The sequence below is a fragment of the Epinephelus lanceolatus genome, chromosome 17 (genome assembly GCF_041903045.1).
Source record: "Epinephelus lanceolatus isolate andai-2023 chromosome 17, ASM4190304v1, whole genome shotgun sequence".
In the NCBI taxonomy this organism is placed as follows: Eukaryota; Metazoa; Chordata; class Actinopteri; order Perciformes; family Serranidae; genus Epinephelus; species Epinephelus lanceolatus.
Window position 1 is genome coordinate 35,830,784 of NC_135750.1, and position 25,980 is coordinate 35,856,763.

Here is a 25,980-nt window from a genome sequence, read left to right on the forward strand (position 1 = left end):
ATTTGCCTCAAGAACCCATAACTTCCAGTTATATAGATTTTCCACCATTTTGAATTTTTTGAAAAACACTTAAATTCCATCTCTTCCTAGGAAGTTTGACCGATCTGCATGAAACTCAGTGAACATAATCTAGGGACCAATATCTAAAGTTCCCTCTTGGCAAAAGTTGGAAAACTTACTAAAACTGAGCTTCTATAAGGCAATGAATATTGCAGAGGGCGTGGCTCATCACATAAAGGTGTATAACATCTCAAAGGTTTCACCGATCACCACGCAACTTTGTAGGCATATGACCACACATAATCTGAGGGGACCCCTCCATTATTGACCCCATCAAACAAAATGGGGGCACTAGAGAGCTGATTTCTTATCTAGGCCTAACTGCCATATCGAAATTTACTAAACTTGGTAGATATGTAGAACAGGACGCCTCAAGGTAACTGGAGAAATTTAACTCTAATTGGCAACTGGTGGCGCTATAACAACAGAAAAATGCTTAAAAGAACTTATTAATAGATCAAATTTCAATTGAAAAAATGTCTGCATCAGTTAATCACAACATACCCCGTTTCAACAAAATCTGGTCCTCGTTTATCAATAAATTGACCTCTATAGATGCCTGACTCCCTTTTCACAGCACCACACAATCGATAGCATCTTTGGTACATGAACCTACACTGATTCCATTATTTCTAACATAAATACATAATACATAATACAAAACATAAGTACTCTATATATGCACACACACGCACACACAAGGACACACACACACACACACACACACACACACACACATACACACACATCTCTTCACATACATACAGCCTAACACTTCACTAATAAGTTTTTCATTTTTTTTTCTCTCTCATTCTGCCATGAATATAATTTTGTTCTATTCCCTTCCTCCCTCTTTTATTTTTCGATGTTTACTGTTGTTTTGTTTGCTTTGTGTTTGTTTTGTCTGTTTGTTTGCTTGCCTGTATATCTGATTTGTCTGTTTGTTTATTAATAAATTTAAAAAAAAAAAAGCTTAAAAATGGCTAAAATGCTCACAGACTCCCCCTGTGGCCGAATGTTTGTTTGTTTTTTTCTAATTTTTGGTATGACTAAGTCATGGTAAGGTATGCTGTACATAATCACGGAAACTGTCAGCGTGTCATTCTGTCAGTCAGTTATTTTGTCTGTCCCACGTTTTTCAAAAACTCTGTCTGAATACATTGCTCTTCTTAATGGGTTCATTTGACTATTTAATCTGCAATTTCCTATGACCTGTATCCCAAACACACACCATGTGAAACTGTACGTGGTCAACTGTGCACTCAACGGGTATGGACTAGTCTACATTAACGTTACTAATGTAGACTGAATGATTTCAAAGCTCTTGACTTCTGCCTGAAGTGCTGAGTCTTAACCGGGATTTATACTTCTGTATCGAATCGACGCAGTACCTGTCGCAGGCTCTGCGCTGTAACCTATGCCATAGCCTGACGTGCACCTCCCCAGAAATGTAACTACACATTGTGGCGACGTGGACCTCCTGTCTAGTTTTGTAAGCTGAAAACCATTTCCCTCTATTTACTTTAGTTTCATCCAGAGTAAAGTATTACCTGTACCTGACAATTATCTGTCACTACACTGATGATTGCTGGAGACTCATGTCCCATGTTTTACAGACTAGGTCGATTGAAGTGAGCCAGGCAGTGAGTAACCTAGCTGAACTGTCCTAGGCCAGGGGTTTTCAAAGTGTGGGATAGTGGGCCTCCCCTAAGAGAACTCAAAAGCAGCTGTGCCCCCCCACCCCCCATTATTATTACTTTTATTACTGTTATTGATGTTGCTTTGTATGTTCCACGCAGGCTTAAAAAAAGGTTTCAAGAATAAATGTCATACACATCTTTATTTTTTTTAAACATGTTTGTATGTTCTTGAACATATTTTTAAAACATTTTAAACATCTTCATCTGGGAATGTGCTCAAATATTTTTTTAAACACAATCTTTGTATGTTTTTAACATCTTTTTTTTTTACACATTTTAACATCTTTGTTTTTAACATCTTTTTTTTTACACATTTTAACATCTTTGTTTTTCACATCTTTTTTTACACATTTTAACACCTTTGTTTTTAACATCTTTTTTTTACACATTTTAACATCTTTGTTTTTAACATCTTTTTAAAACACATTTTAACACCTTTGTTTTTAACATCTTTTTTTACACATTTTAACACCTTTGTTTTTAACATCTTTTTTTACACATTTTAACACCTTTGTTTTTAGCATCTTTTTAAAACACATTTTAACACCTTTGTTTTTAACATCTTTTTTTACACATTTTAACACCTTTGTTTTTAACATCTTTTTTTACACATTTTAACACCTTTGTTTTTAACAATTTTTTAAAACACATTTTAACACCTTTGTTTTTAACATCTTTTTAAAACACATTTTAACACCTTTGTTTTTAACATTTTTTTTTACACATTTTAACACCTTTGTGTGTTTTTAAACATATTTTGAATACATTTAAACATCTTTTTGTTAAAAAAAAAAATACAATTTACAATTTAACTTTTCAACTGATTTTTTTAAACACATTTTCACTCATCCGACGTTATCCCACATTAACGTTGAAACACTGCACACAACACATCTGCTCACCTCGATTTTAGTGGGAACAGTGAGTCTGTGTCTTTGATGCGCACAGGCGGTTGATGCGGGGATAACACTTTTATAGCCTTTTTGGTGAGGTGGGGGAACTCAGTCTCCACAGACAGCCAGAAGTGTGCAAGTGACACTTCACCCATCTTTTGTTTCAAGTCCATATTAGAGTTCAGCTCGACAAGGGCCTCCTCTTCTTGCAGGGTCAGGCCATCACGGGGTGTCACTGGGAAAGAGAACGGATTTCTCACCCATTGATTTGCCAAGGTCTCCTCTCCAAAATAGTCTCCAAACTGCTCACGCAACCCCTTCAAATGTGCAATGACCACCTGTTGTACACAGTTCAGTTGCAGTCCTGTTTGCTCCACAACATCCTCCAAGGTTGGGAACATTTCCACCGAGCCCTGTACAACACGAGCACACCAGAGGTCCAACTTTTTCCTGAATGCAGAGACGTGATCGTGTACCAAAAAGACATGGCACTCTTTGCCTTGCAGAGAAGTGTTCAGTGTGTTTATCCGGTCGAAGATATCAGACAGATATGCCAGCATTGCAACCCACTTTGCGTCCTCCATATGCTTCACCAGTGGGGAGTCGATTTCGGCGAGGAAAAGGAGGACTTCCTCGCGCAGATCACACAAGCGGGTGAGGACCTTGCCCCGCGACAGCCACCGGACCTCAGAGTGCAGGAGCAGCTGATGGAAGTGAGCCCCCATCTCATTGCAGAGAATAGAGAAGAGACGGGCGTTCATGGCGCGTGATTTAATTAGGTTTACAATTTTTACTGCCTCATCCAGGACCGTGCGCAGCTCTTTGGGCATCCTCTTGGTTGCCAAGGTCTGGCGATGGATAATACAGTGTGACCAAACAGCGGCGGGCGCAACCGCTTGCACCTGCTTTACTAGACCGCTGTGGCGGCCTGTCATTGCCCTTGCACCATCAGTACATATTCCACAACAGCGGCTCCAGTCAATATGATGTCCCTGAATGAAGTCATTCAAAGCCTTGAAGATTCCTGCTGCTGTAGTGCGCGCCGGCAGAGGATGGCAAAACAGAAACTCCTCCTGGACACTGAGCTCTTTAATAAAGCGCACATACACCATTAGCCGTGCACAGTTAGCCACATCGGTGGACTCGTCCAGCTGAATGGAGAAGAAAGGGCTCTCACGGATAGTGTCCAGCACCTGCTCCTTCACATCAGCTGCCATGTCGGAGATGCGGCGCTGGATGGGGTTGTCAGACATCGGGATGGCATCCAGCTTGGCAGCAGCAGCTTCGCCCATCATTACCGAACACATATCTTTGGCAGCAGGGAGGAGCAATGTCTCACCAATGTTGTGGGATTTCCCCGCCTTCGCAATGCGTAACGCTACGCGGTATGATGCCTCGGTTGCCTTGGTATTTACAGTACCAAATGTCTGGATGGCTTTCTTCTGTGACCGCAATTCATTAAGCTTCCTATCAAAAAACTCCCGCGGCTTGGTTGTTAAATTGTGGTGCTTAGTTTCAATGTGGCGCCAGAGTTTACATGGTCGCATACTGTCGTTAGCTAGCACCTCTTTGCAAATAACACACTGTGGCAGCGGAGCATTGTCAGAACCAATGCATGAAAAACCAAACCTTAAATAATCAGGGTCATACTGCCTTCATTTTCTGCTCGCCTCTGTGCCCACTCTCACTTTCACCTGAGGTACTAAAAATCGATCCATTTGCTGTAGTTAGCTAACCAGATGATACACTTTTTTTCCTTTCTTTTCGCGCCTCCCCTAAAGTCCTCTGGCGCCCCCCTGGGGAGGCACGCCTCACACTTTGAAAACCGCTGTCCTAGGCGAAAAAAGACTGGAAGCTAACAAACCAAGACCCAGCCATCGTAACAGACAAAGCAGCGAATATGGTCCATGCTGTGGGACTGATGGAGCTGTTGCACTTGAGCTGTTTCGCCCACACACTCAACATAGCTTCGCAAGCAGCTCTCAAAACTCCAGCTGTTGTACGCTTGCTTGGCTGAGTGAGGCACATTGCATCATTTTTTTCATCGTAGTACTATGGCAAGAGATGACACATTTTCTAGACTGATGACTGAAGCTGGTGGTCTGGAGCAGGTGAACACATTTAATGTAAGTTATAATAGTATAGAAATAACTGACTGTTCATGTACAGTATACACTACAGGATTTAAGTATACATTTTACATAGTCTTTTTCTTTGTGTTAGCAACAATATTAAAGAATTTATTTACCCAGTGAGTTTATTTCTAAACATTTCCATACTTCAACAGCAAGAATCTGATGGTGATGGAGCTGAGGAAACTGTGCTCATACGGCAGAAAGACAATTCCCTTGGTCCTCCTGTTGGAGTGGATGATGCCCCTACTCCACAAAAGAGGTCAAAAGAGGAATCCTCTGCATTGATGGCTCTACTTGGGTCAGCCTACACACCAAAAGAATCGGTATCACAGAACAATCCAGTGGACAAGGCAAAGGACAAAGTAAACAGTTACAGGGAAGTAAAATCTGTTCCACTCTCTAAGAATCCACTGACCTGATAGAGCATGCATGCAATGGAGTATCCTCTTTTGGCTCACCAAGCAAAGCGGTATCTTTGTATCCCCTGGACCAGTATCCCTTCTGAGAGAGTTTTTTCAACTGCTGGTGATATTGTTACTGCACAAAGGAGCTTTCTCACTCCGCAACATGTAGATCAGTTCCTTTTTTCTTACAGAAAAATCTTTTTATCTCCAAGAAGTAAGAAAGCAGCCAAGCAGGGACTTTAGGTCATGGAATTCACAGTTTACAATGTCCAGAAGTTTTACAAGACTGTTTTTCAACATACTAAAAAAAACTGATTTCTAGCACTAATTTGAAAGGCAATTCAGAGTGTTTTTCCAATATCTGCTTGTTTGTTTACTTTTACTTATTGAGATATAGTTGTCCCTGTTGGTCATAGTTGGTTGCACAAAAGCTATGTGAGACAATCACAGCAAAGTAGATGTTTTCCTCAGGTAGTATTGATGCTTACATTAGGTAATTTGTTGAGCCACCTTATTACACTGGCTGGCTGGTGATTTGATTTAAAATCTAAATGTTTAAATGAAGATGATTTGTTGTTCAGATTTTGTCATTCCCTTGTACTACATTTTCCCTGTCAAAACAAACCCTATACAGTAAAGAAAGCACTTGTACATTTGTTTTGTGGTCACCAAATACTGAATGACTGTAGAGTCTGTAGAGTTGCACTTTATTGCGCTGACTTGCTGCTGTTAAATAAAAAGTATATAATGTATTGGGGCGTCGGTGGCTTAGTGGATAGTGCAGACACCCTGTGGAGCTTTATCCCTATCTTTATTCAAGAGAGTGGTCTATCAGTTTGAGAGCATTATTTATTGATTTCACTTTCAAAAACCCTGCCCTCGCACTCAAATAGCCTCTGCCTGTGCTTGGATCTACTCTGTTTCTGCTCAAACTGTGTGCTCGCACTCAGATACCATGTTGCACGCACTCAGATACCATTTGCTCGCACAGATTTCCTGCTCGAGCTTCGGTTTTTCTCCTCGCGCTCAAACTGTTTCTGTGTCTTTGTGGAATTTCTCAGATTTCTGCCCTGCTCTTGGATTTTTTTGAGTGACAACCCTGTCAAAATCACCCAACCAATAGAATGCCAGATTTACTGTTGACCAATGAAATGATCCCTGCCTCCTTGTGGGCGTGCTCGCCTTAGTTTTAGAGCATCCTGTCCGGGTTCATCCACTCCCACCCTCTTCCCCTGTCGGGAGTTATTTTTCAACAGTCACCGGCTCACTATTATCCCTTACATATATATACATATATATATGTATGTATTTAATTAAGCAATATCTCACGAGAGGGAGTGATACTATATATCGTCACGGCTGTGATTTGGTCATGGGCACTGTGGCACAAGGCTGCAAGCCGAGTGTCGAAGACAATTACAGCCATGTGACGATAGCCTACAGTACAACATCACAACCTCTCATGTGATATTGCTTTTATACAACAGTTCAACAACAGCTTAAACAGCAATGCTGAGTAAGGAAATGTTAACAAAAGGTGATGAAATAGATGATTTAAGTATGTTATGTAGCTCCGCGAAAAAAACCCAGTTCCCCCAGTCTGTTGCCAGGCAACACAGCACACATGCCAGGAACTCGCAAGCTACTTTGTATTTACATTGATCTGCAACTGTGTAACTTCGTCCAGTTTGGCTGATGAAACGTTGGCAAACCTGGATGTTGGCACGGCCGGATTCAAACACACCTGGAGGTCTGCACAGAAGAGTCCTGGCTTTCGTTTTCCTCGTCCTCTCCTGACGACCACTCATAATTTAATTCAAATGTAATTTTGGGTAAAATATCCATCTTCTTGATGTAACGCTAGTGTCAGTTTGTGTCAATGTAGCGAGTGCGACAGTTGGTTAATTAACGGTTGTATTTATATTTATAACACCTGTGAACGGAGTGATTTTACTGTTACAAGTCCCAGTGATGTTATACTCTATATCAGCTCTCACCCCAGACAGCACATCTGGCCGATGTCGGCCCGATGTATCAAGTTTAGATCGTTTACACATAGCAGGGAGAACATTTGCTAATTGCCAAGACGTCGCTGAGACGTCGGCCTTTAATCGAAAACGACCACCACGCCATGTTCAAATGTATTCATGTGCTTCGTTATCTATGACCATTATTCATTTTGGTCGGACTTTTCAAACTACAAATATTTCACCATTCAATGTGAGAAATCAATGCTAACATTCAAAACTAGCTTGACTGTTACCCATTTTGTGTGTAAGTGTGCACTATGAAGGGACAAAAGTAAATTTGACAAACTTTATTTTCAAATTTCCACAAACAATATCTGATGGCCAGTCCGCTTCTCCTGGCAGCCTACAAGAGACAGAAAAGACGATGAGCACATAACTTAAAAAAAATAAATAAAAAAATCCCAACTTCACCACTGTATTTTTTTTTTGTTAGCATTTCAGCTGTATTTTAGCCAGATTGAAGGCTTTGGGTCACTCTGCTTAATTTATTGTTGAAACGGTTAAATAACGGGATCCAGCGTTAACTCCATTAACTGTTAACAGCAGCTCAACAATCAGTCCTTCATCTCGGAAAAACAGTGGCTTCAAAACTGCGCTATTATCTGTAGCCACCGGGTCAGTTTGCTTTGCAGAGGAGGAGACCTCGACTGATATATTGCCCATAAAATCACATTAACAACATACAAGGCATCCTTGAATTTCACTATTTCACCTCCGTGGTCCTCTCCGTTCCTCTCACCCACACTTGAGCATCCGTCCAGGCTGTGGAGGTCAGGCTGGGGGGCTGCGGAGGTCAGGCCCGGGCGGGACCATAGGTGAGTGGATCCCAAGTCTCGAGCCCTGCCCGGAACCACGGGTGGCAGCTCCGGGCACTTCCACTTTAACCCAAAACGAGTGCTCACGATAACCAGATGAGCAGATAACATCAGCTGGAGAAAATAAAATGAAAACACCACAGTTGTAGCCTGTTAGCTAGCATGAGCTAAACTAGCTATCAGCTAACGAAAGATAACATTAGCTGGTGGGGACATGTCCTATATACACCCAGTGGTGCCTCACCACTTACCAGGAACCTCTTTTAACCGTCACAGAATAAACAACAAAGCTATTTTCTGCCAATTTATTCCAGTATAGCTTACCTGAAACCAACTGCGATGAGATGCTGTGTCCTGCGAGCTCAGTTCCAAACAAACACCGCGGAGATGAAATTCTGTCTTCTGTGGCGACTTCCGTATGTGGGCGGGTATATTCTACGGCACTGGGTCGACCCAAAGCCGACGTAACAGAGACGTTTGATGAGCTGGGACAAAAGAGTATTAAATTTAAAGACATCATATATATATGGCGCACGTGTGTAAATTAACAGTCCCTTTATTCCAAAAGTGGTAAAGAAAGCAAGAGAAGAACATTTAATTTGCAGGGCTTTCCCTGGAGGGTGGGAGTGGATGAACCCGGTTAAAGAGTACCCGCCCGGACGGGACGCTCTAAAACTAAGACGAGCGCGCCCACAAGGAGGCAGGGATCATTTCATTGGTCAACAGTAAATATGGCATTCTATTGGTTGGGGGATTTTGACAGGGTTGTTACAAAAAAAATCCACCAGCAGGGCAGAAATCTGAGAGCAGAAATTCCACAAGCACACAGAAACAGTTTGAGCGCGAGGAGAAAAGCCGAAGCTCGAGCAGGAAATCTGTGCAAGCAAATGGTATCAGAGTGCGTGCGATATGGTATCTGTGTGCAAGCAACATGGTATCTGAGTGCAAGCACACAGTTTGAGCAGAAACAGAGTAGATCCAAGCACAAGCAGAGGCTATTTGAGTGCGTAGGCAGGGTTTTTGAGCTTGAAATCAATAAATAATGCTCTCAAACTGATAGACCACTCTCTTGAATAAAGATAGGGATAAAGCTCCATAACACCCCATGTACAATGCTGTCGCCGCAGCAGCCTGGGTTCAACTCCAGTCTGTGGCCCCTTGCTGCATGTCTCTCCCTCTCTCTCTCTCTCTCCTCCCCTCACACTTCACTATCAATTAATTAAAATATCTTTAAAGGTATATAATGTACTCACTACTGCTTTGGGGTCAATTTTTAATATAAACAGTACAGTGGTTCGTTGAATCCGGTGCCCGGTTGAATCCGGTATTTGATGCCTTAAATGCCATGTGGTAATAATGCTTTAGCTAAATATGGAATTATGGCTAATATTAGCCAAAAACTTCAACCCTGTCACATTGTAACTGGGTTGAATTATTGTGACAGGGTTGAATGTCTGATATGACACTTCTTAGTAGTTGACTCAATTTTATACTTTGATGCAAAATCATTGCCAATGCTATCTTATGTTCCAAATTTACTTGTTTATTTTTATGGATGTATGAAATGCAAAGTGAGCAAACAGATGAAAAATCTAAATCAAATCGACATTTGGGGTGACCACCCTTTGCCTTCAAAACAGCATCAGTTCTTCTAGTTACACTTGCACAAGGTCAGGGATTTGTAGGATCATAGAGCAGGTGTATGATAAACCAGCTATACCAAACAGGTGCTTATCAGTTTCATATGTAGGCTGAAACACAGTCATTAACTGAAACAGAAACAGCTGTGTAGGAGGGTTAAAAGTGGGTGAGGAACAGCCAAACTCTGCTGCCAAGGTGAGGTTGTGGAGGATAGTTTGATGTCACATGTCATAATGAGCACAGCAACAAGACACAAGGTAGTTATACTGCATCAGCAGTGTCTCTCTCAGGCAAATATTTCAAAGCAGACTGGGGTTTCAAGATGTGCTGTTCAAGTTCTTTTGAAGAAGCACAAAGAAGCAGGCAATGTTGAGGACCACTGACGCAGTGGTTGGCCAAAGAACTAAGTGCAGCAGATGAAAGACACCTTATGCTATTTCCCTTCAGCTCAGAACTAGCAGAAACCAGTGGGACCCAGGTATATCCATCTACTGTCCAGAGAAGTCTGGCCAGAAGTGGTCTTCATGGAAGAATTGCAGCCAAAAGCCATACCTCCACTGTGGAAACAATGCCAAGCAACTCAGCTATGCTGGAAACACAGGAAGTGGGATGCAGAAAAATGGCAGCAGGTGCTCTAGACTGATGAGTCAAAGTCTAAAATATCTGGCTGTAGCAGAAGGCAGTTTGTTTGCTGCAGGGCTGGAGAGTGTTACAATACTGTGTGTCCACAGGCAACAGTGAAGCATGACTGAGGTCAGGATTAATGGTGTCCTCAATGCTGAGAAACACAGGCAGGTACTTATCCATTGTGCAATACCATCAGGAAGGCGTCTGATTGGCCCTAAATTTCAGGACATCAACCCAAACATACAGCCAATGTCATTAGGAACTATCTTCTGCGTAAAGAAGAACAAGGATCTCAACGTCATTGGGTTTGTCTGGGCAGACAGAAGGATTTGAGGCAGCCTACATCCACGGAAGATCGGTGGTTAGTTCTTCAAGATGTTTGCATCAACCTACCTGCGGAGTTCCTTCAAAAACTGTGTGCAAGTGTACCCAGAAGGATTGATGCTGTTTTGAAGGCAAAGGGTGGACACACCAAACACTGATTTGATTTAGATTTTTCCTCTGATTGCTTGCTTTGCATTTTGTAAATTGATAAAATAACAATAATAATAATAATAATAATAATAATGATAATAAACAATTAAACTTTATAATTTTAGAGCATTCTTACTTTACAGCATTTTTTCACACCTGCCGAAAACCTTTGCACAGTACTGTACAGTTTACTGAAAAATATGAAATAATATAAAAGTCTGAACAACATTAAACACTGACACATATTTTTGACTGTTGTTTGAAGACTGTTGTTAAATAAGGTTCTTATGACCTGCTTTATCAGTCAAATTTTAGTATTCAAAAATAATTATTATATTTAGAATAAGTGATCTTTAACAAGGGAATTCTCATTATTAAGGTTCTACAAGAATTAACTTCCTGTTCATACAGGGTCCAAGTTGTTTGTGACGGGGGTTGAACTCAAAACCAACATTAGTAATAAAAAAAAAACTTGATTATGATTAGCCTTTTTTTCCTGAGGCGGGAAAGATATTTTCTTTAGGGTTTAACTAGGGGTTAGGAAATACTAATTGCTTAGGAAAGAAGGCCATTCTTGCAAGATGCACTCTGATTTATCACAGGCAGATATTGCAGGGAACCTACTTGGCCTCTCAAAGGGATACATGTTACACCCTTTCAAGCAAAGAGCAGTGTGACTAAGCTTGCAAACCACAGGTTTCACTTCAGGCAGCGATATGAGGTGCTTGACGGTATGTCACTCTTTCCATCCAATCAGTGTTTTATATATCACTGACTTTCACTCATTATCTCCTCAACTGGAAGTAAAGCATGTGGAGAAGGCGGGCATCAATCCCACTACCTCTCGCATGCTAAGCGAGCGCTCTACCATTTGAGCTAATTCCCCTTTGAAAACTGATGAATTGCATTGCAAAAAAAAGTTGAGTTAGGGTCAACTTTGTTCGTCTTTATGGTATCCGGCTTGGTGGTCACCTGAAAAGTGTGTCACCAGAGACGAGGTGGCCGAGTGGTTAAGGCGATGGACTGCTAATCCATTGTGCTCTGCACGCGTGGGTTCGAATCCCACCCTCGTTGTCATTCAGTTGCCTTTAAGCTGCCCTAAAAAATTACCTTGCCCTCTCAAAGGGATACATGTTACACCCTTTCAAGCAAAGAGCAGTGTGACTAAGCTTGCAAACCACAGGTTTCACTTCAGGCAGTGATAAGATGTGCTTGACAGTAATGTCACTCTTTCCATCCAATCAGTGTTTTATATATCACTTACTTTCACTCTGTCCATCCAATCAGTGTTTTATATATCACTTACTTTCACTCATTATCTAATCAACTGGAAGTAAAGCATGTGGAGAATGCGGGCATCGATCCCGCTACCTCTCGCATGCTAAGCGAGCGCTCTACCATTTGAGCTAATTCCCCTTTAAAAACTGATGAATTGCATTGCAAAAAAAAGTTGAGTTAGGGTCAACTTTGTTTGTCTTTATGGTATCCGGCTCAGTGGTCACCTGAAAAGTGAGTCAACAGAGACAAGGTGGCCGAGTGGTTAAGGTGATGGACTGCTAATCCACTGTGCTCTGCACGCGTGGGTTCGAATCCCACCCTCGTTGTCATTCAGTTGCCTTTAAGCTGCCCTAAAAAATTACCTGTCAACGAAATAACCTTCTCCGTTATCTTTGGAACAAAAAGCTCAGATCCTCCAGACCATGTCCAAAGCAAGCCAACTAACGTTAAGAATGCACTTTAAGTGTAAAAGCAAGTCGCGTGACCAGGGGAGACTGAAGGCATCGACCCAAGTACCTCTCACATGCTAAGCAAGGGCTCCACCATTTGAGCTTACTGCCCTGTACAAAGTACAATAGTACAGCCCCACCTTCCTCGTCCCTTCCACTTCATCTCGATGCCACACTTTTCCTGACTTTCAGGTCCAGTGTAAAGATTCTGGAAGGTGAGCTGGATATGACTTTTACTGGAAAACACAAGGAACCTCAGGTGAAGTTTCCCAGCTTAAGGCGATGTACTGCTAATCGATTGTGCTCTGCCTGCATGGGTTCCAATCCCATCCGTAGTCCCGTTTACTGTAGTATACCAGTAGCTGCCAGACACCAGGATAAAGCGACCACAGGGCAGCTTAGACCAGCCAAAAACAGGGCTGAATTCACTCCTGCAATGGATAGTCTGAAGAGAAGTGTCCTTGCGTGCAGAGGGCCGCTTGTTCAGTGGCATGGGTATTGCCATGTGGTGGAGGCAATTTTTGTTAGAATTTTTGGGTCTCCGTAGTAAACCAAAGACAATGGGTTAGGAAAGAGGGCCATTCTTGCAAGATGCACTCTGATTTGTCACAGGCAGATGTTGCAGGGCACCTACTTGCCCTCTCAAAGGGATACATGTTACACCCTTTCAAGCAATGAGCAGTGTGACTAAGCTCGCAAACCACAGGTTTCATTTCAGGCAGTGATATGAGGTGCTTGACAGTCAGTTCATTTACATGCACAGTTTAATTCCACTTTTAATCGGAATGAAAGGCCATTCCGATTAAAAGTGGTCATGTAAATGGTGTCATTCCGATTGAAAAACAGTCATTCCGATTGAAAATTAAATCCGATTAAAGGGGGTAGTTTATTCCGTTCGTCATTCCGAATGAAAGAATTTTGTGTGCATGTATACACTCATTCCTCTTTAAGTTCATTCCGGTCTTTCTGCGCATGCTCGTTTCCTTGGCCTTCTGGTGCGATGACGTATATAACGCGCATAGCAAGGGGCTGCATAGCAACGGGCTGAGATAGAGCAGTCGGACTTGTTGCACTCACCGGTTTCCATTCGCCACAGCACGGTCTTCTACCTCCCTTCTTCGATCTTCTACCTCCCTTCTCCTCCTCAACAGATGAAGCATTAGCAGAACAAGGTTGTTGTTGTACTGCTGCTTCAAGAATATAAGCAAAACAAGCCCGAAAAAGGCACTAAGAACGGCGTCGTCAAGCATCTTGTTATCCGGAGCGAGGACTACAGTGTTTTCTTCCGGTAAACGTAAACACGTAACATCCGCCCCACCCCCTATCCAATCAGAAACCTTCCCTGCCCCAAACCTTGCACAGACCTGAATAAAGGCGACTGAACTGATCTCCCATGTAAACTGAGGTGACTGAAATCGGTGCCTGGTATTGGGCCTGACGGCTCCCGACCCCGTCCTCCTTGTTTCCTCTAAAATGTCTTTTGTTGTCAATTCAGTATGTTAGGTTTCAGCTGGCAGGTACTTAGAAAAACACTGGAGATAGGCAGAATCTGGTGCAATCGAGTTTATTGTGTTCACAGGCAACAACACAGACAAACTCACGAGTCAGCCTCCGGAGGACGACTGAAAAACTGCTCTCAGCGCTCTGGCTTATATGCTGGTGGAGGTCGAGGAGATCTCCACCCATTTCTGTAGCCCTTCCCATTTCGACCCATTTTTACTGGTAGCAGACTTTTGCCTTTATTCCTGCTCAAGCTGGAATCTGCCACCAGTATTTCCGGGGCCGCCCTCACTCTATTTTTTAAAAACCCATGTGATCTGTGGGGACTCACATGCTATAGTCCCTCATGCTCTTATTTTTAGAAAAACATGTGATCCCTGGTGACTCACATGCTACAGCTCCTCGTGACACAATCATTTGAATGTATGTGTGACCTTTATATAAACTCCTAAGTGCATTAAGCAGTACAATCAAGTGAGTGTGCTATCTTCTTCACACAGCACGTGGTAACTTGTATGAGTGTCACTATAAGTTCACAACATCATGTGAGTGTAGGTTAATGCATTATATCATTTCACAACGCGTGATAGGTTATGTGTGTCAATAAGAGTTCACAGCTGAGATGTCACTAAGAGTTCACACTGTTATATTGCATATTACACATGAATGCAGGATTAGTTTTTTTTGCAAACGTCTACACACTAACATAGTTATATAGCTATTTGTATCTCATCCAACTTATATGGTCTAATATCTGATGAGGGTTTTGACTTTTACACTACATTCCCCCCTTTGGGGCTCCATAGTCCCACACGACACCTTTTAAATCACAGAAGAAGGGGTGAAAATATATATATCCCCCCTTTGGGACTATATAGTCCCATAACATTAGCTTAAGATTTGTTAGCACCACACATAATGTCATTTTCCAGTGATTATATCCGTAAATCAGTAGTAGATATCACACATATATCACACATAAGTCACAGAGAGTGAGCGCTAGCTTGATAATGTCATCTTTGTGGCAGAAGGGTGTAGAATGACATTCATATACAGTGATTGTGACTACAGTCAGTACTAACATGTGCTACAAAGGATACCTGATAGTTTTCACATATGGTGGTTACAGTTTGGCAAGATTTATAGCTACCGTGGTTGTTAACATTGTCCCTTTACAGTCCCTCGAACCCGTAGGCTGGCATTCGCAAACGACGGTAGTTTGCCAGCTGACTCTTTAGTGCGTCGACCTCTTCTTGTGTGGCCTCATAAGCATTAAGCTGCTGCTGTAAGGCATCCCTGGCCTGAGTCAGTTCGCAGACTTGGCCACGCAGCTCCAGCACCTGCTGCTCGAGTCGACGCAATTGCGCCCTGTGCATCTTCTTGTTCTCTCCCTTCCTGATTGCGTAGGTACCGTGACGGACTCTGCGAAGCCTCTTTCGCAGGTTGAGGGGAAGACTGCGCACCAGCCGGCGATAAGCCAATGCGAGAACAAGATGAAGCTGGTTACGCAGCTCGGCTGTTAGTCTCAGATGTTGGGCTGTCACTGGTGCTCCATCTGGCAGACATTGGAGGCTGATTTCTACTGCGTCTGGATCCACATTGTACTCCCTCTCTAGGAGGGTGCGGGTTGTCGGTGTTAGCTCGTGCACACTCAGATGACCCGTATTTCGAGGTGGTGGGCTTGCCCGACGTGGCTTAACAGGTGGTGGGGTGGTTGGTGAATAGCTATATGAATAATCAGCATTGTCCTCTGTTGTGGCGGATGAGGCAGGGGAGCATGCTGGCAACAAGTCCTTACAATCATCGGGTTGAGGGGGTCCATCTTGGGATGGTGCTTGTGAGGTGGAGGGTGCCTGGGGCTGCACTGGGTCCGGTGACCGGTACGGGGGGGGGTAACGCAGGCCTGGAGTGGCAACAGTCCAATCTGGAGTAAGAACAGACCAATCTACTCCTTGCCCTGGACCCATCTGGGTTTGACCTCCCTGACTGGAGGTATTGGCAATTGGGTTGAGTGATTCTGGGCAGGTTCCCGTATAGCTGGGGCCTGCAACTGGTTCTGGGTTAGGGTGGGACAGTAGATAGCGGATCAGGTTGGTCGATGGAGGGTGGTTCAGTGTCTGGATCGCTGGCTGTGGGGTGTGGAGTTGATTGTAGAGCGTAGAGCTCATCCAGTGGCAACTCTGGGGGATGGGCTGGCGGTGGAAGGCCGGTCCCGGGGTAGGAAAAATGGGAATATGAGGTCTGGTGTCAAATGTACTACTGGAGGTACCTGGAATTCTTGTTGGAACTGATCAGAGGCGTTTTTAAGATTTTCTGGACAGATTGCCGTTGTGTTGGTCCATCTCTCTCTACCCGCTGCCATCCACATGACACATGCAGCAAAACACTTATCCTGCTTCCAGCAATTATCTATGTCAGGGAGAGGCCTCACTCTAGGTAGGCCCCTCCTTCTGTGGCATGTTACACATGTAATATTGGTTACCTGTTTAGCAGGCATTGGACTTCCAAGTGGAGGTTCTTACTAATTCCATCCGTTGCACTGGCACATCTCTTGGCTTCCTTGGGGATCTGGGGCCTAATTGAAGCCATTGTTGTGCCACTTTTAGGGATATAGTGAACCCTACTTCCATATTAGTACAACCTCTCATACTACACCAAACTCTTGCTGTCACCATTCCTTCCACGCTACAGCGCAATCCTGTGGATCGTCCATGCAGTCTAATGTCTCCTGGGCCCTCCACCAATACATCATCGTAAGCATGTGATTTATAGTAGGTTAGTCATATTGTTTCCCTGTAAGGTAGCTTTCCCTGTTTTGCAGCCAAAGCTCCTAGCGCCAGCAAGCACTCGCCTTTCTCTTTCTGGTCTCCTTTACCCTGTGCTGCTCCCTCACTCTGGTGTACTCTCATTGCGATGAGCAATAGGGTTAGTATTATTACAGCTACTGTGCCTACTTTAGCTCCTCGTTGCATGCTAACTGAACCCTTAAGTCTGCCGGGGGGCTGGTCCCTCTCCGGGGTCTGAGTCTCTTGTGTCTGTGTCTCTTGAGTTTGAGTCTGAGTCTGAGCTTGAGCTTGAGCTTGAGTCTGAGTCTGTGCTTGAGTTTGACCTCTCTGGGTCTCTAGCTTCGCCTGTTTCTGGGCTAAGGCTTTCCTCCCTTTCTTCTCCTTCCGTCTCTGCTCCCACTCTCTCCGATCCTTCTGCCTCTGCTGCCACCTCTCTCTCTGCACTTGTCCCCTCATGATTTGTCCTATCACTAGCAGGTGATGACTCATGAGACTGAGGTTGGCTGTCAGTCCCGGGGGATGAGGAGCCTCCCTCTGAAGAGCTCTCTGCTCCTGTTGATACCCTCTCTGGTAAGGACCCACTGCTCTCACTCTGGGCTGAACCGCTGCTGTCACTCTGGGCTCTCTGTGCCCTGCGCCTCTGTGCCACGCGCGTAGACCTTCTTGTCCCCTGTTCCTGTGGGGAGGCGTCGCCATCCCCTTCTGGTTGGTCCCTTATTGCTCTTGGGGCGGCTTCGCCGTCCCCTTGTGGCTCTGGAGTTACTGCTCTCTGTCTGGCTCTAGGTCGGGGAACAGGTGGTCTCTCTGGGGTGTTAGCTCTGCAGCAGTGGTTAAGATGGAACCAAACGTCCTTACCTTCAACTTTCAAGGCAGTTGGTGTGGCTAATATGACCTTGTATGGACCTTCCCTTCGCGGTTGGTCCCACTTTCTTTTGAACACCTTGACGTACACCTGTTCTCCTGGCCGTATTCTCTGGAGGTCTGCAAGGATGTCGACCCCTCTGTCCTCTGTGGCTCCTTTCACCTGCTGGAACACAGCCCTGTGGATACGAGTTAGACTTCATAAGTATTCAAACATTTCACCTTGCAACTGTTCCAGGGACGGTCCCTCATGGGGACCTCTTAAGTATGGTAGCGGCATGGGCCGGCCAGTAAGCATTTCATGCGGTGTTAGATGCGTGACTCGGCTGGCTTGTGAGCGCATAGACATTAGTGCAAGTGGTAAAGCATCCAACCAGTTAGGCTTATTTCTGCTGTCTGCCACTATCTTGGCTATTTTTGTTTTCAAGATGCCATTTGCCCTTTCTACTGCTCCCTGCGATTGGGGATGGTAAACGCAGCCAAATTTTTGTTTGATTCCCAATTGCTTTAGTGTCTCTTGTATGACATTGGACACAAAGTGGCTGCCGTTGTCTGATGATATGGTGTCTGGCATTCCAAATCTCGGGAAAACTTCCTGACACAAAAATTTTGCGACTGTTTTGTGATCTGATTTTGCAGTGGCTTTTGCCTCCACCCACCTACTATATCTACATATGACCACTAAAACGTATCTCAGTCCCCTTACTCTTGACTGTGGTCCCATGTCTATATAGTCCATCATGAGGTGTCTGAATGGTCCGTCTGGGGGTGGTATATGTGCCAATGGGGCCGAAAAAACTTTCCTGATGTTGTATTCTGCGCAAACGTCACATTCATTTAGTACTCTGTCCACCGTGGCTGCCATGAATGGCGACCACCATACTGCTTGCAGTTTCCTTAGGATCTCCCCCCTTGCGCAATGGTCACTACCATGTGCCCAAATTATTGCATGTCTTAGTAGTAAAGTTGGTAGTACAAAGCGGCCATGGGCATCCAGCCAAACTCCATGCAATGGACCCCGTATTGGGCCCGTTTGCGTATTCTTAATACCTCCCCTTTTTACCCATAAGCGTTTCTCAGCCTCTTCTACTCTATCTTGAGTGGCTATAAGGGAGGGCAAGGATGTGAGAGGTTCGCAATCTTTTATGGTTAATATGGGCGCCATTACTGCCCCTATTGCTGCTTGTTTGGCTGTCTCATCTGCAAGATTATTGCCTGTAGCTATCAGTGTGTTGGTCTTTTGGTGGGCTGGACATTTAATGACAGCTAGGGCTGTGGGAAGCGACATGGCTTCTAACAGATTGAGGATGGCAGCTCCATGAGTTACAGGGATGCCATCAGCTCTGCGAAATCCCCTTTGTTTCCAAATGTTCGCGTGAACATGGCACACGCCATAGGCATACGCAGAGTCCGTGTAGACGTTTAGCGATTTTCCTGCAGCTAATTTACATGCTTCTGTCAACGCTTTTATCTCTGCGAGTTGGGCTGAGCAGGGCTGAGCAAGCTTGCGTGCCTGTAGTGTGGCGAAGGTTTGGTCGTCATTTTTGAGCTGAATAATCCCGTAGCCTGCATGGCTACCAGTGGCGTCACGAAAACATGAGCCATCCACGAACAATGTGAGGTCGGCAGGAATTGGCTGATTATGCAAGTCCTCTCTAGCCCACATAAACTTGTCTGTATCGTGAATGCAGTCATGTGGAGTACCTTCTGTTGGCAAAATCAGTTTAGTGGCGGGGTTAATGATGGTGCAGCGCTGAATATTGAGTTCAGGGGCTGACAGGATTACCTCATAGCCCATGCGTCTGGCTTGTGTCAAGACGAATCGTGGACTAGTCAGTAGTGCATGAATTTGGTGGGAAGTATACAGCGTCACAGGATGTCCCATGGTCAGCAATGAAGCTTTCTGGAAGGCAAAGACAGCGGTTGCCAGCCCCTGATAGCAGGGTGGCAGGCCAGCCTCGATGTTGTCCAGTTTAGTACTATAATATGCCAATGGCTGTTTACCTGTGGGTGTGTCTTGCATCAGGACGGCACAGGCAAAGCCTGACTTTTCTGCAACATAGAGATGAAAAGGTTTAGCATAGTTTGGCGTCCCTAAAGCGGGAGCGGACTGCATGTCTATTTTCAGGGCTTGGAACGCACCTTCCGCTTCCTCTGTCCATGTTAACTGTGCTGTGTTATTTGTTTGTCCTGCTGCTCTTATCAGAGCCCTGAGGGGAGCAGTTTTTATAGCATAGTCACAGATCCAAGGTCTGCTGTAGACTGTCATGCCCAGAAAAGATAACATTTGGCCCACCGTTTGCGGTTGAGGGGCCTTAATCACTGCCTCTAACTGGGATGGTGCAATACACCTTTTGTCCCCACAGAGTCTTCTCCCTAAGTACTCTACTGACTGTTGGCAGAACTGTAGTTTAGTTTTACTGACTTTGTGTCCGCCTTTTGCTAAGGCCGTGAGCACTGCAATAGAGTCTTTTTCACATTGTTCTTTTGTAGGACTGCAAATGAGCAGATCATCTACATATTGCAATACTGTGCTTTGCACGTTCAAACTGGCGAGGTCTTGTGTCAACACACGATTAAAGATGGATGGGGAATCCAAATACCCTTGAGCCAACCTGGTATAGGTATATTGTTGATTCTCATACGTAAAGGCGAACAAATACTGAGAATCTGGATGTAGTGGTACGCTGAAGAAAGCTGAACACAATGACTGTGTACCACTGGGTATCTGGTGGGATGTTGGAAAGCAACGTGTGTGGGTCTGGCACAAGTGGTACTTCTCCGTCTACTACCGCGTTAACAGCTCGCAGATCATGGACTAAACGGTAGTCTGGTGAATTTGGTTTCCTGATGGGAAAAATGGGTGTGTTACAGGGGCTTCTAGTTTTTACCAAAACTCCTGCTTCAATCAAGCCTTGGATTGTTGGTCTGATACCGTCAATTGCATGCTGTTTGAGAGGGTACTGTTGCTGATATGGTAAGTTAACGTGTGGTTTTAGCTTAATGTGAACTGGTTGCGCTGATTTTATCAAACCTACATCAGTCTTGTGTGCTGTCCATAACTGAGATGGAACTTTGCTTAGCATCTCCTCATGTTCTGCGGTGACTGCCATTTGTGTGGGTGTGCCTCCATCTACTACCACTTTATCTGCTAAAACCTCATCACCTACTTTGACTGAGATCCTGATGAACTGCTTATCTTTAGAAATGTGAATGTACCTGTTGTTTGTGGGCACCCACTCTTGCACCTGCAAGACACGCCTGACCATAGGACCGAGATGATGAGACTCATAATCTTTGGCCACTAAAAACGTGACGTGCGGCGTAGACTTTGGTACTTGAAACCATCCAGATAATTCTTCCGGTAGGCGGACAGCCGCTGCCACGCCCTCCGGTCCCAAAAACATGTCTTCACTGGTGATGAGATATGGTTTTTTATTGATCCCTGCAACCCAACACTCCTGGTAATCTACATGAGTCTGATCTCTGTCATACATGAGCGTGCAATGCAGCGGCAGAGTGGGGGTATGTGCAGTGTCATAGTGCATGCGAATCCACCTCTCCCACTCAGTCCATTTCTGTTTAAGGTGTGAGTCTTCTGGTGTCAGCTGAAGCCAGTAGGCCAGGGCTTGTTGTTTGTCTGTGGTACCTTGGGGTAGTTGTGACATCATGCTTTGTGGGGGTTCATCTGGGAAGTCCAGGTACAGTCCATCTTGGGTACACATGATTTTTGCTTTTAATGGGCATAGAATGTCTCTTCCTAGCAAGTTTACTGGGGTATGGGCTGAGTATAGCAAAGGTGCACATATGACTTTGCCTGCAATGAGCATTGGAACGGGCTCCGTTAGCGGTATGATCTGTGATTTCCCAGAGAAGCCTATGGTCTTTATGGATGACTTAGAGAGGGGGAACCCGGAGCCTTCTTTTCCAATGCATGAGTATGTGGCTCCTGTGTCAACCATAAACGGATAATCACGGTCATGGATGACAACATGTACGATGGGTTCCTCATGTGACTGTAGCGATATAGCTGGTAACATTAGTTCCCCCTCAGGCTCCTCTGGGCACCCCTACCAGGGTTGTGGCTGTTCCATGCTGGGCCAGTTCTGTGCTGTACCTTCCCATGGGTTGCTAGGACATTGGGCCCATATATGGCCTGGTTGACCACACCCCCAGCACTGATTGTCAGGAGGAGCTGGGTTAGCTGCTGGATAGCCTGCTCCTATGTTTGGTGGGCCTGGTGGCTGGTTGGGTGCATCCTGGAAGACATGGTGGTTCCCTGGTATGTAATTTCTGCCTCCTTTCCATCCTCCCCTGAAGTTTGTAGACTGAGCATTTCCTCCAGGTCCCCCACGGCCCCGCTCTCTAGGGGTTTGCTGATTGCCACCACCTCTTGGCATTTGCTGGTAATAATAATGGTGATGTGTGGCGTTGGTAGGGGTGTCTTTCCCTGTTGCGTTGGGGTCAGTGGGGGGTGGCTGCAGAGGTGCTTGGGGCTGGATAGTTGGAGGAGCTGCTTGGGTCGCTGCCACCACAGGAGCTTGGATTTTAGATTTCTCTTTTTCCTTTTTGACCAGCTTGCTCAGTTCTCCCAGCTGCAGCTGGGTCAATTTGTTGACTAGTTGTTTGTCTTCTTCATCCTTTTTCTTTCTGTCTTTTCTGTAGAGCTCAACATGGTGGACGATGTGTTCTGAGAACAGTGGCCAGTCCATTTTCATTAGTCCCACCACATCTTCCAAACATCGCTGTACACTCTCTGGCATGGCCTTCTTAACCATCATTTTGAATAGGCTTTGAGTGGTTTTATTGGCATTCCATGCTTCTCCTGTTTCTTCTTTCCATTTCTTTTGGAAGGTGTGTAGGAACTTAGAGGGACATTCGTCCTCTCCCAGCCTTTCCCCTTCCAACTTGGATGGGTCTCTCTTTGCCGGGTAGTGTTTTCTCAATTGGCGCCACACCTTGGAGCGGTAATGCCCAAAGTCCACATCGTCGCTGTAATTGTTTCCAATTGCCGCTCCCACATTGGCTTCTGTGAATATTTCCTGGGTGGTTTGCTTCTCAGCCACATAGGTGAGCAAAGCTTTAACATCTCCCAAGGCTAGCTGTATTCCAGCTGTTGTTTCTTCTAGAGCCATTATCCATTTATCTGCACCATCGGTGAGTGCCGGTAGGCGCTCAGCCAGGCCTATCATGTCCATGAAAGGCCAGGGCTCGTACTGCCTTTGTCCATTAGGTTGTGTTATAAGGGGACACATGGTGGTTCTGTTACCTTCCTCATCATACAGATATATGAGATCCTCAGTCTCTCCGAGGACTTTTCCTCCTCTCAATCTCATGCCTCCTTGACTTTGAGCTCTGTTGTCTGTTGGTGGTCGTCTGTTGGTGTCCCGTACCTCTTTGGGCTGTGTTTTGTTCGATTTCATTGTACCTTGGAGAGTCAAGGTGATGTGCTCTGTGGTGGGGCTAGCTTGAGGCTCCTCTGGCTCCTGCTGGAGACCCTCTTCTTTTAACTGCTGTTCTTGTATTGTCTCCAATAGTTGACTCATTTGCTGCAATCTGCCTTCTGTTCTCCGGCTGATCCCTTCCAGTTCTTTGAGCAGCTCCTGTCCTCGGGTGTCGATCAGTGACGCACCTCTGGGAGTGTGTTCTTGGAGACTGTGATCACTTTCATTGTGTGGCTCTCTTTCCGTCGGTGGGTCTGGATATGGTGGCGGGCTAATGGTAGCTGGCCTCTGGCGATCTTCTTCCTCGCGCATCTGGAGGTTCTTTACCTCCCATTCCAACATCTGTTGCCAGTACTCGTACCCAAAGGTACTCATAGGCCTGGGTTTCAATTCCTCAATCTTTCCTTTTTTCTTACGCAATTCTATTGTAGGGGAGCCAGATCTCTCTGTGGGGAGGCTCGAACAACTTTTATGGTGAGCTTTGCTCCCGTTTTTCACCTGCTTCTGTCTCCCTCTGTCTTTGCGCCCCGCAGTTGGTACTTGCCCTTCAGTGGAGCGAGAGCCTTCATCACTGGCGCCGTCTGTCGTCTCTCTAGCAGTAGTTCCGGTGCAGTCACTGCTCCTTCTACTACGATGTTTGTATATCATTGGAGGCTGTCCAGTTTCACTGTCAGTGAACTCTCCATCCTCCTCGTCACTTGTTGACCCATCGGTGCTCTCCGTTTCTGAGGACGGTTCTGTTTCCAGTCTTAACTTTTTCCTTGGCCCCTGTAGTCCTCTCCTATTGGGTTTCTTGTCATCATTTTTTGTCAGGGTCACTGTGAATCTCCCTTCTAATTGGCCCTCCATTTCCGTAACTTTGGAGCCTCTTAGTGCGTACTGTCCCATTGCTGGCTGTGTTTGCTCCTGTGGGTATGGGGGTGGTGGCGGTATAGGTGGGGGTGGTGCTGTGGGCGTTACTTCTTCCTGTATCTGGTGTTCTTTGTCTCTTTCCTCCAGCTGAACCATTATTCTTGTTCCAGTTTGTCTGAACCATCCTAGCACTTCTCTTTCTTTGGCTCTCTTGTTTTTTAGTTTGTAGCTTGCCTTGGTGTCTCGAGCTTCAATATGTCTTAATTCTGACTCTACTTCATCACAGCATGCCAAATTGAAGGTACCATCCATAGGCCAGCAATTCTTCCCGGAGGTTCTTTTGTGCCATTTGGCCACACAGCGCTGAATGCGCTTGGCTCGACTTGGGTGTTGTTTTATTACCATTTCTATCGGGGTCAGAACCCTTTCTTTCATTTTTCCCTGGTTGGCTCCCATGAAGCCTTGTTTTACTGCACTAGCTCTTGGGATTTCTGGCTGTTCGTCTGTTTCTGTTGTGCGTATTAACACCACTATCTTCCCTACTGTTATGGCAGTTTTGTATTTCTTTTCTCTATAAGGGTTGTACTCTAAGTCACAGGACCCGTCTTCTTGGGGTTTCCGTTTACTTAGACACCCAAATTTACCTGTTTCCCACTCAACTTTTCTGGGCACAATGACAATTTGCAGCCGCGGGTTGTACATTTCCCCTCCTGCTGGGCTTTGTATGCGTATTTGATGCAGAGGAAGTGTGGCTACTGGTGTGTTCTGATAATTGTCACACAGACTCTGTAGTAGCGGATTTAGTGAATAAGGAACCCACAGCCTTCGCAAAATCGCTTCCCACGGGGCCCCTGGATACTCTTCCTTTACTCTCTTTAAATTAACAAATTTAGTGATTTGCCAGAGTTTTTGTTGGATTTCTTGTTCGTCTTGCCAATGCTCAGCCCCTTCACTATCTATGTAGCTTCGTTCTAACCAAAAGTGTGTGCGCACCCCGCTATATTCTGCAGGGCCCTCTGTTAGACAGTGTTCTTCTCCCCAAATTTCGTCCTCAATGATTTCCCCTTCTTCCATCTATTTTAGGTGCAGCTGTGAATTATGTTTGCCCTCACCTTTTGACTATTAGTAGTAACTCTATGTGTTTGCCCTATTAATTTCCCTTTAACACAATATTGCAACCGTGCAGCCTGTTTAGTTGGTTTATTCGACAACTTAATTAGATCTCTGTTGCCAACACTTTTCTACATCCACAATTTTACAATTTCTTCTATAGCTTACTATATTTACAACACTATGTAAATGACATGCACAACGACGTCAAGGATTATGTTTATACTATTTTACAGATTACTTTTAGATATATTTACAGTTTTTACACTTAGATCGATCAGTTAATTTTTTCTATTTCTTTTTCCTTTTCCTTAGCTACCTGCCCGTTCAGACCTGTTTTCTGAGGTAGTTCCCCTGCCCTCTTGGCTAAGAGGTCTCCCCTAAACAGCGGTATCCACAGGAGCTTTTTTAACTTCACTTTTTTAGCTTTCTGCTCGTTCAGTCCCGTTTTGTCTACGGTGACCTCCCCTCCTTCTTGGCTGGGAGGTCACTTTCCTCAAAACAGCGGTATCCACAGAAGCTTTTTAGGCCTTTATTCACTTATTCTTTATAGCAAACCGCCCATGCAGTCCTGATGTCTCCCCTAGACACACCCTCCTTTTATAGGCTTAAAGGTGTGCTAGGCAAGCCAACAGCGGTATCCGCGGATTTGCTTTAGCATTCCGCCCACGCAAACCTGCCGGCTGGCTTCAACACCCCCGCCCCTACAGGCTAAAGGGAGTGTTGGCAAGTTTCGGCAGTGGTAACCACGTATATGCTTTTGAGTATCTCTGACTCTTTTCTTCTCTTATTGTGCACTTTTGTCTCTTTAAATACTTTAAATACTCTTACCACCTTATTGCCTGTACCTCATTAGTTATTATTCATCCAACACACACATTCACTCTTTCCGCTCCACGATCACACCTTATTGCAGCAGAG

General features: G+C 44.9%; 1 protein-coding gene and 3 non-coding genes across 4 annotated transcripts; 2 read left to right on the top strand and 2 right to left on the bottom strand.

Annotated features, from left to right (window-relative positions):
• Nucleotides 1-2,658: 2,658 nt before the first annotated feature.
• LOC117248616 (zinc finger BED domain-containing protein 5-like) lies at nt 2,659-3,948 on the bottom strand. The gene has a single exon (XM_033613824.2). It carries the CDS (start codon nt 3,946-3,948, stop codon nt 2,659-2,661), a length of 1,290 nt encoding a protein of 429 aa, XP_033469715.2.
• Nucleotides 3,949-11,771: 7,823 nt separating this feature from the next.
• trnas-gcu (transfer RNA serine (anticodon GCU)) lies at nt 11,772-11,853 on the top strand. The gene has a single exon. It is a non-coding gene; the product is annotated as a tRNA-Ser (tRNA).
• A 269-nt stretch (nt 11,854-12,122) lies between these two features.
• On the bottom strand, nt 12,123-12,195 carry trnaa-agc (transfer RNA alanine (anticodon AGC)). The gene has a single exon. It is a non-coding gene; the product is annotated as a tRNA-Ala (tRNA).
• Nucleotides 12,196-12,301: 106 nt separating this feature from the next.
• trnas-gcu (transfer RNA serine (anticodon GCU)) lies at nt 12,302-12,386 on the top strand. Its single transcript has one exon. It is a non-coding gene; the product is annotated as a tRNA-Ser (tRNA).
• Nucleotides 12,387-25,980: the final 13,594 nt, after the last annotated feature.

Bases quoted from the DNA above. Each gene is read 5' to 3' on its own strand.
- LOC117248616 (XM_033613824.2), bottom strand. From the start codon at position 3,948: ATGATGGGCGAAGCTGCTGCTGCCAAGCTGGATGCCATCCCGATGTCT.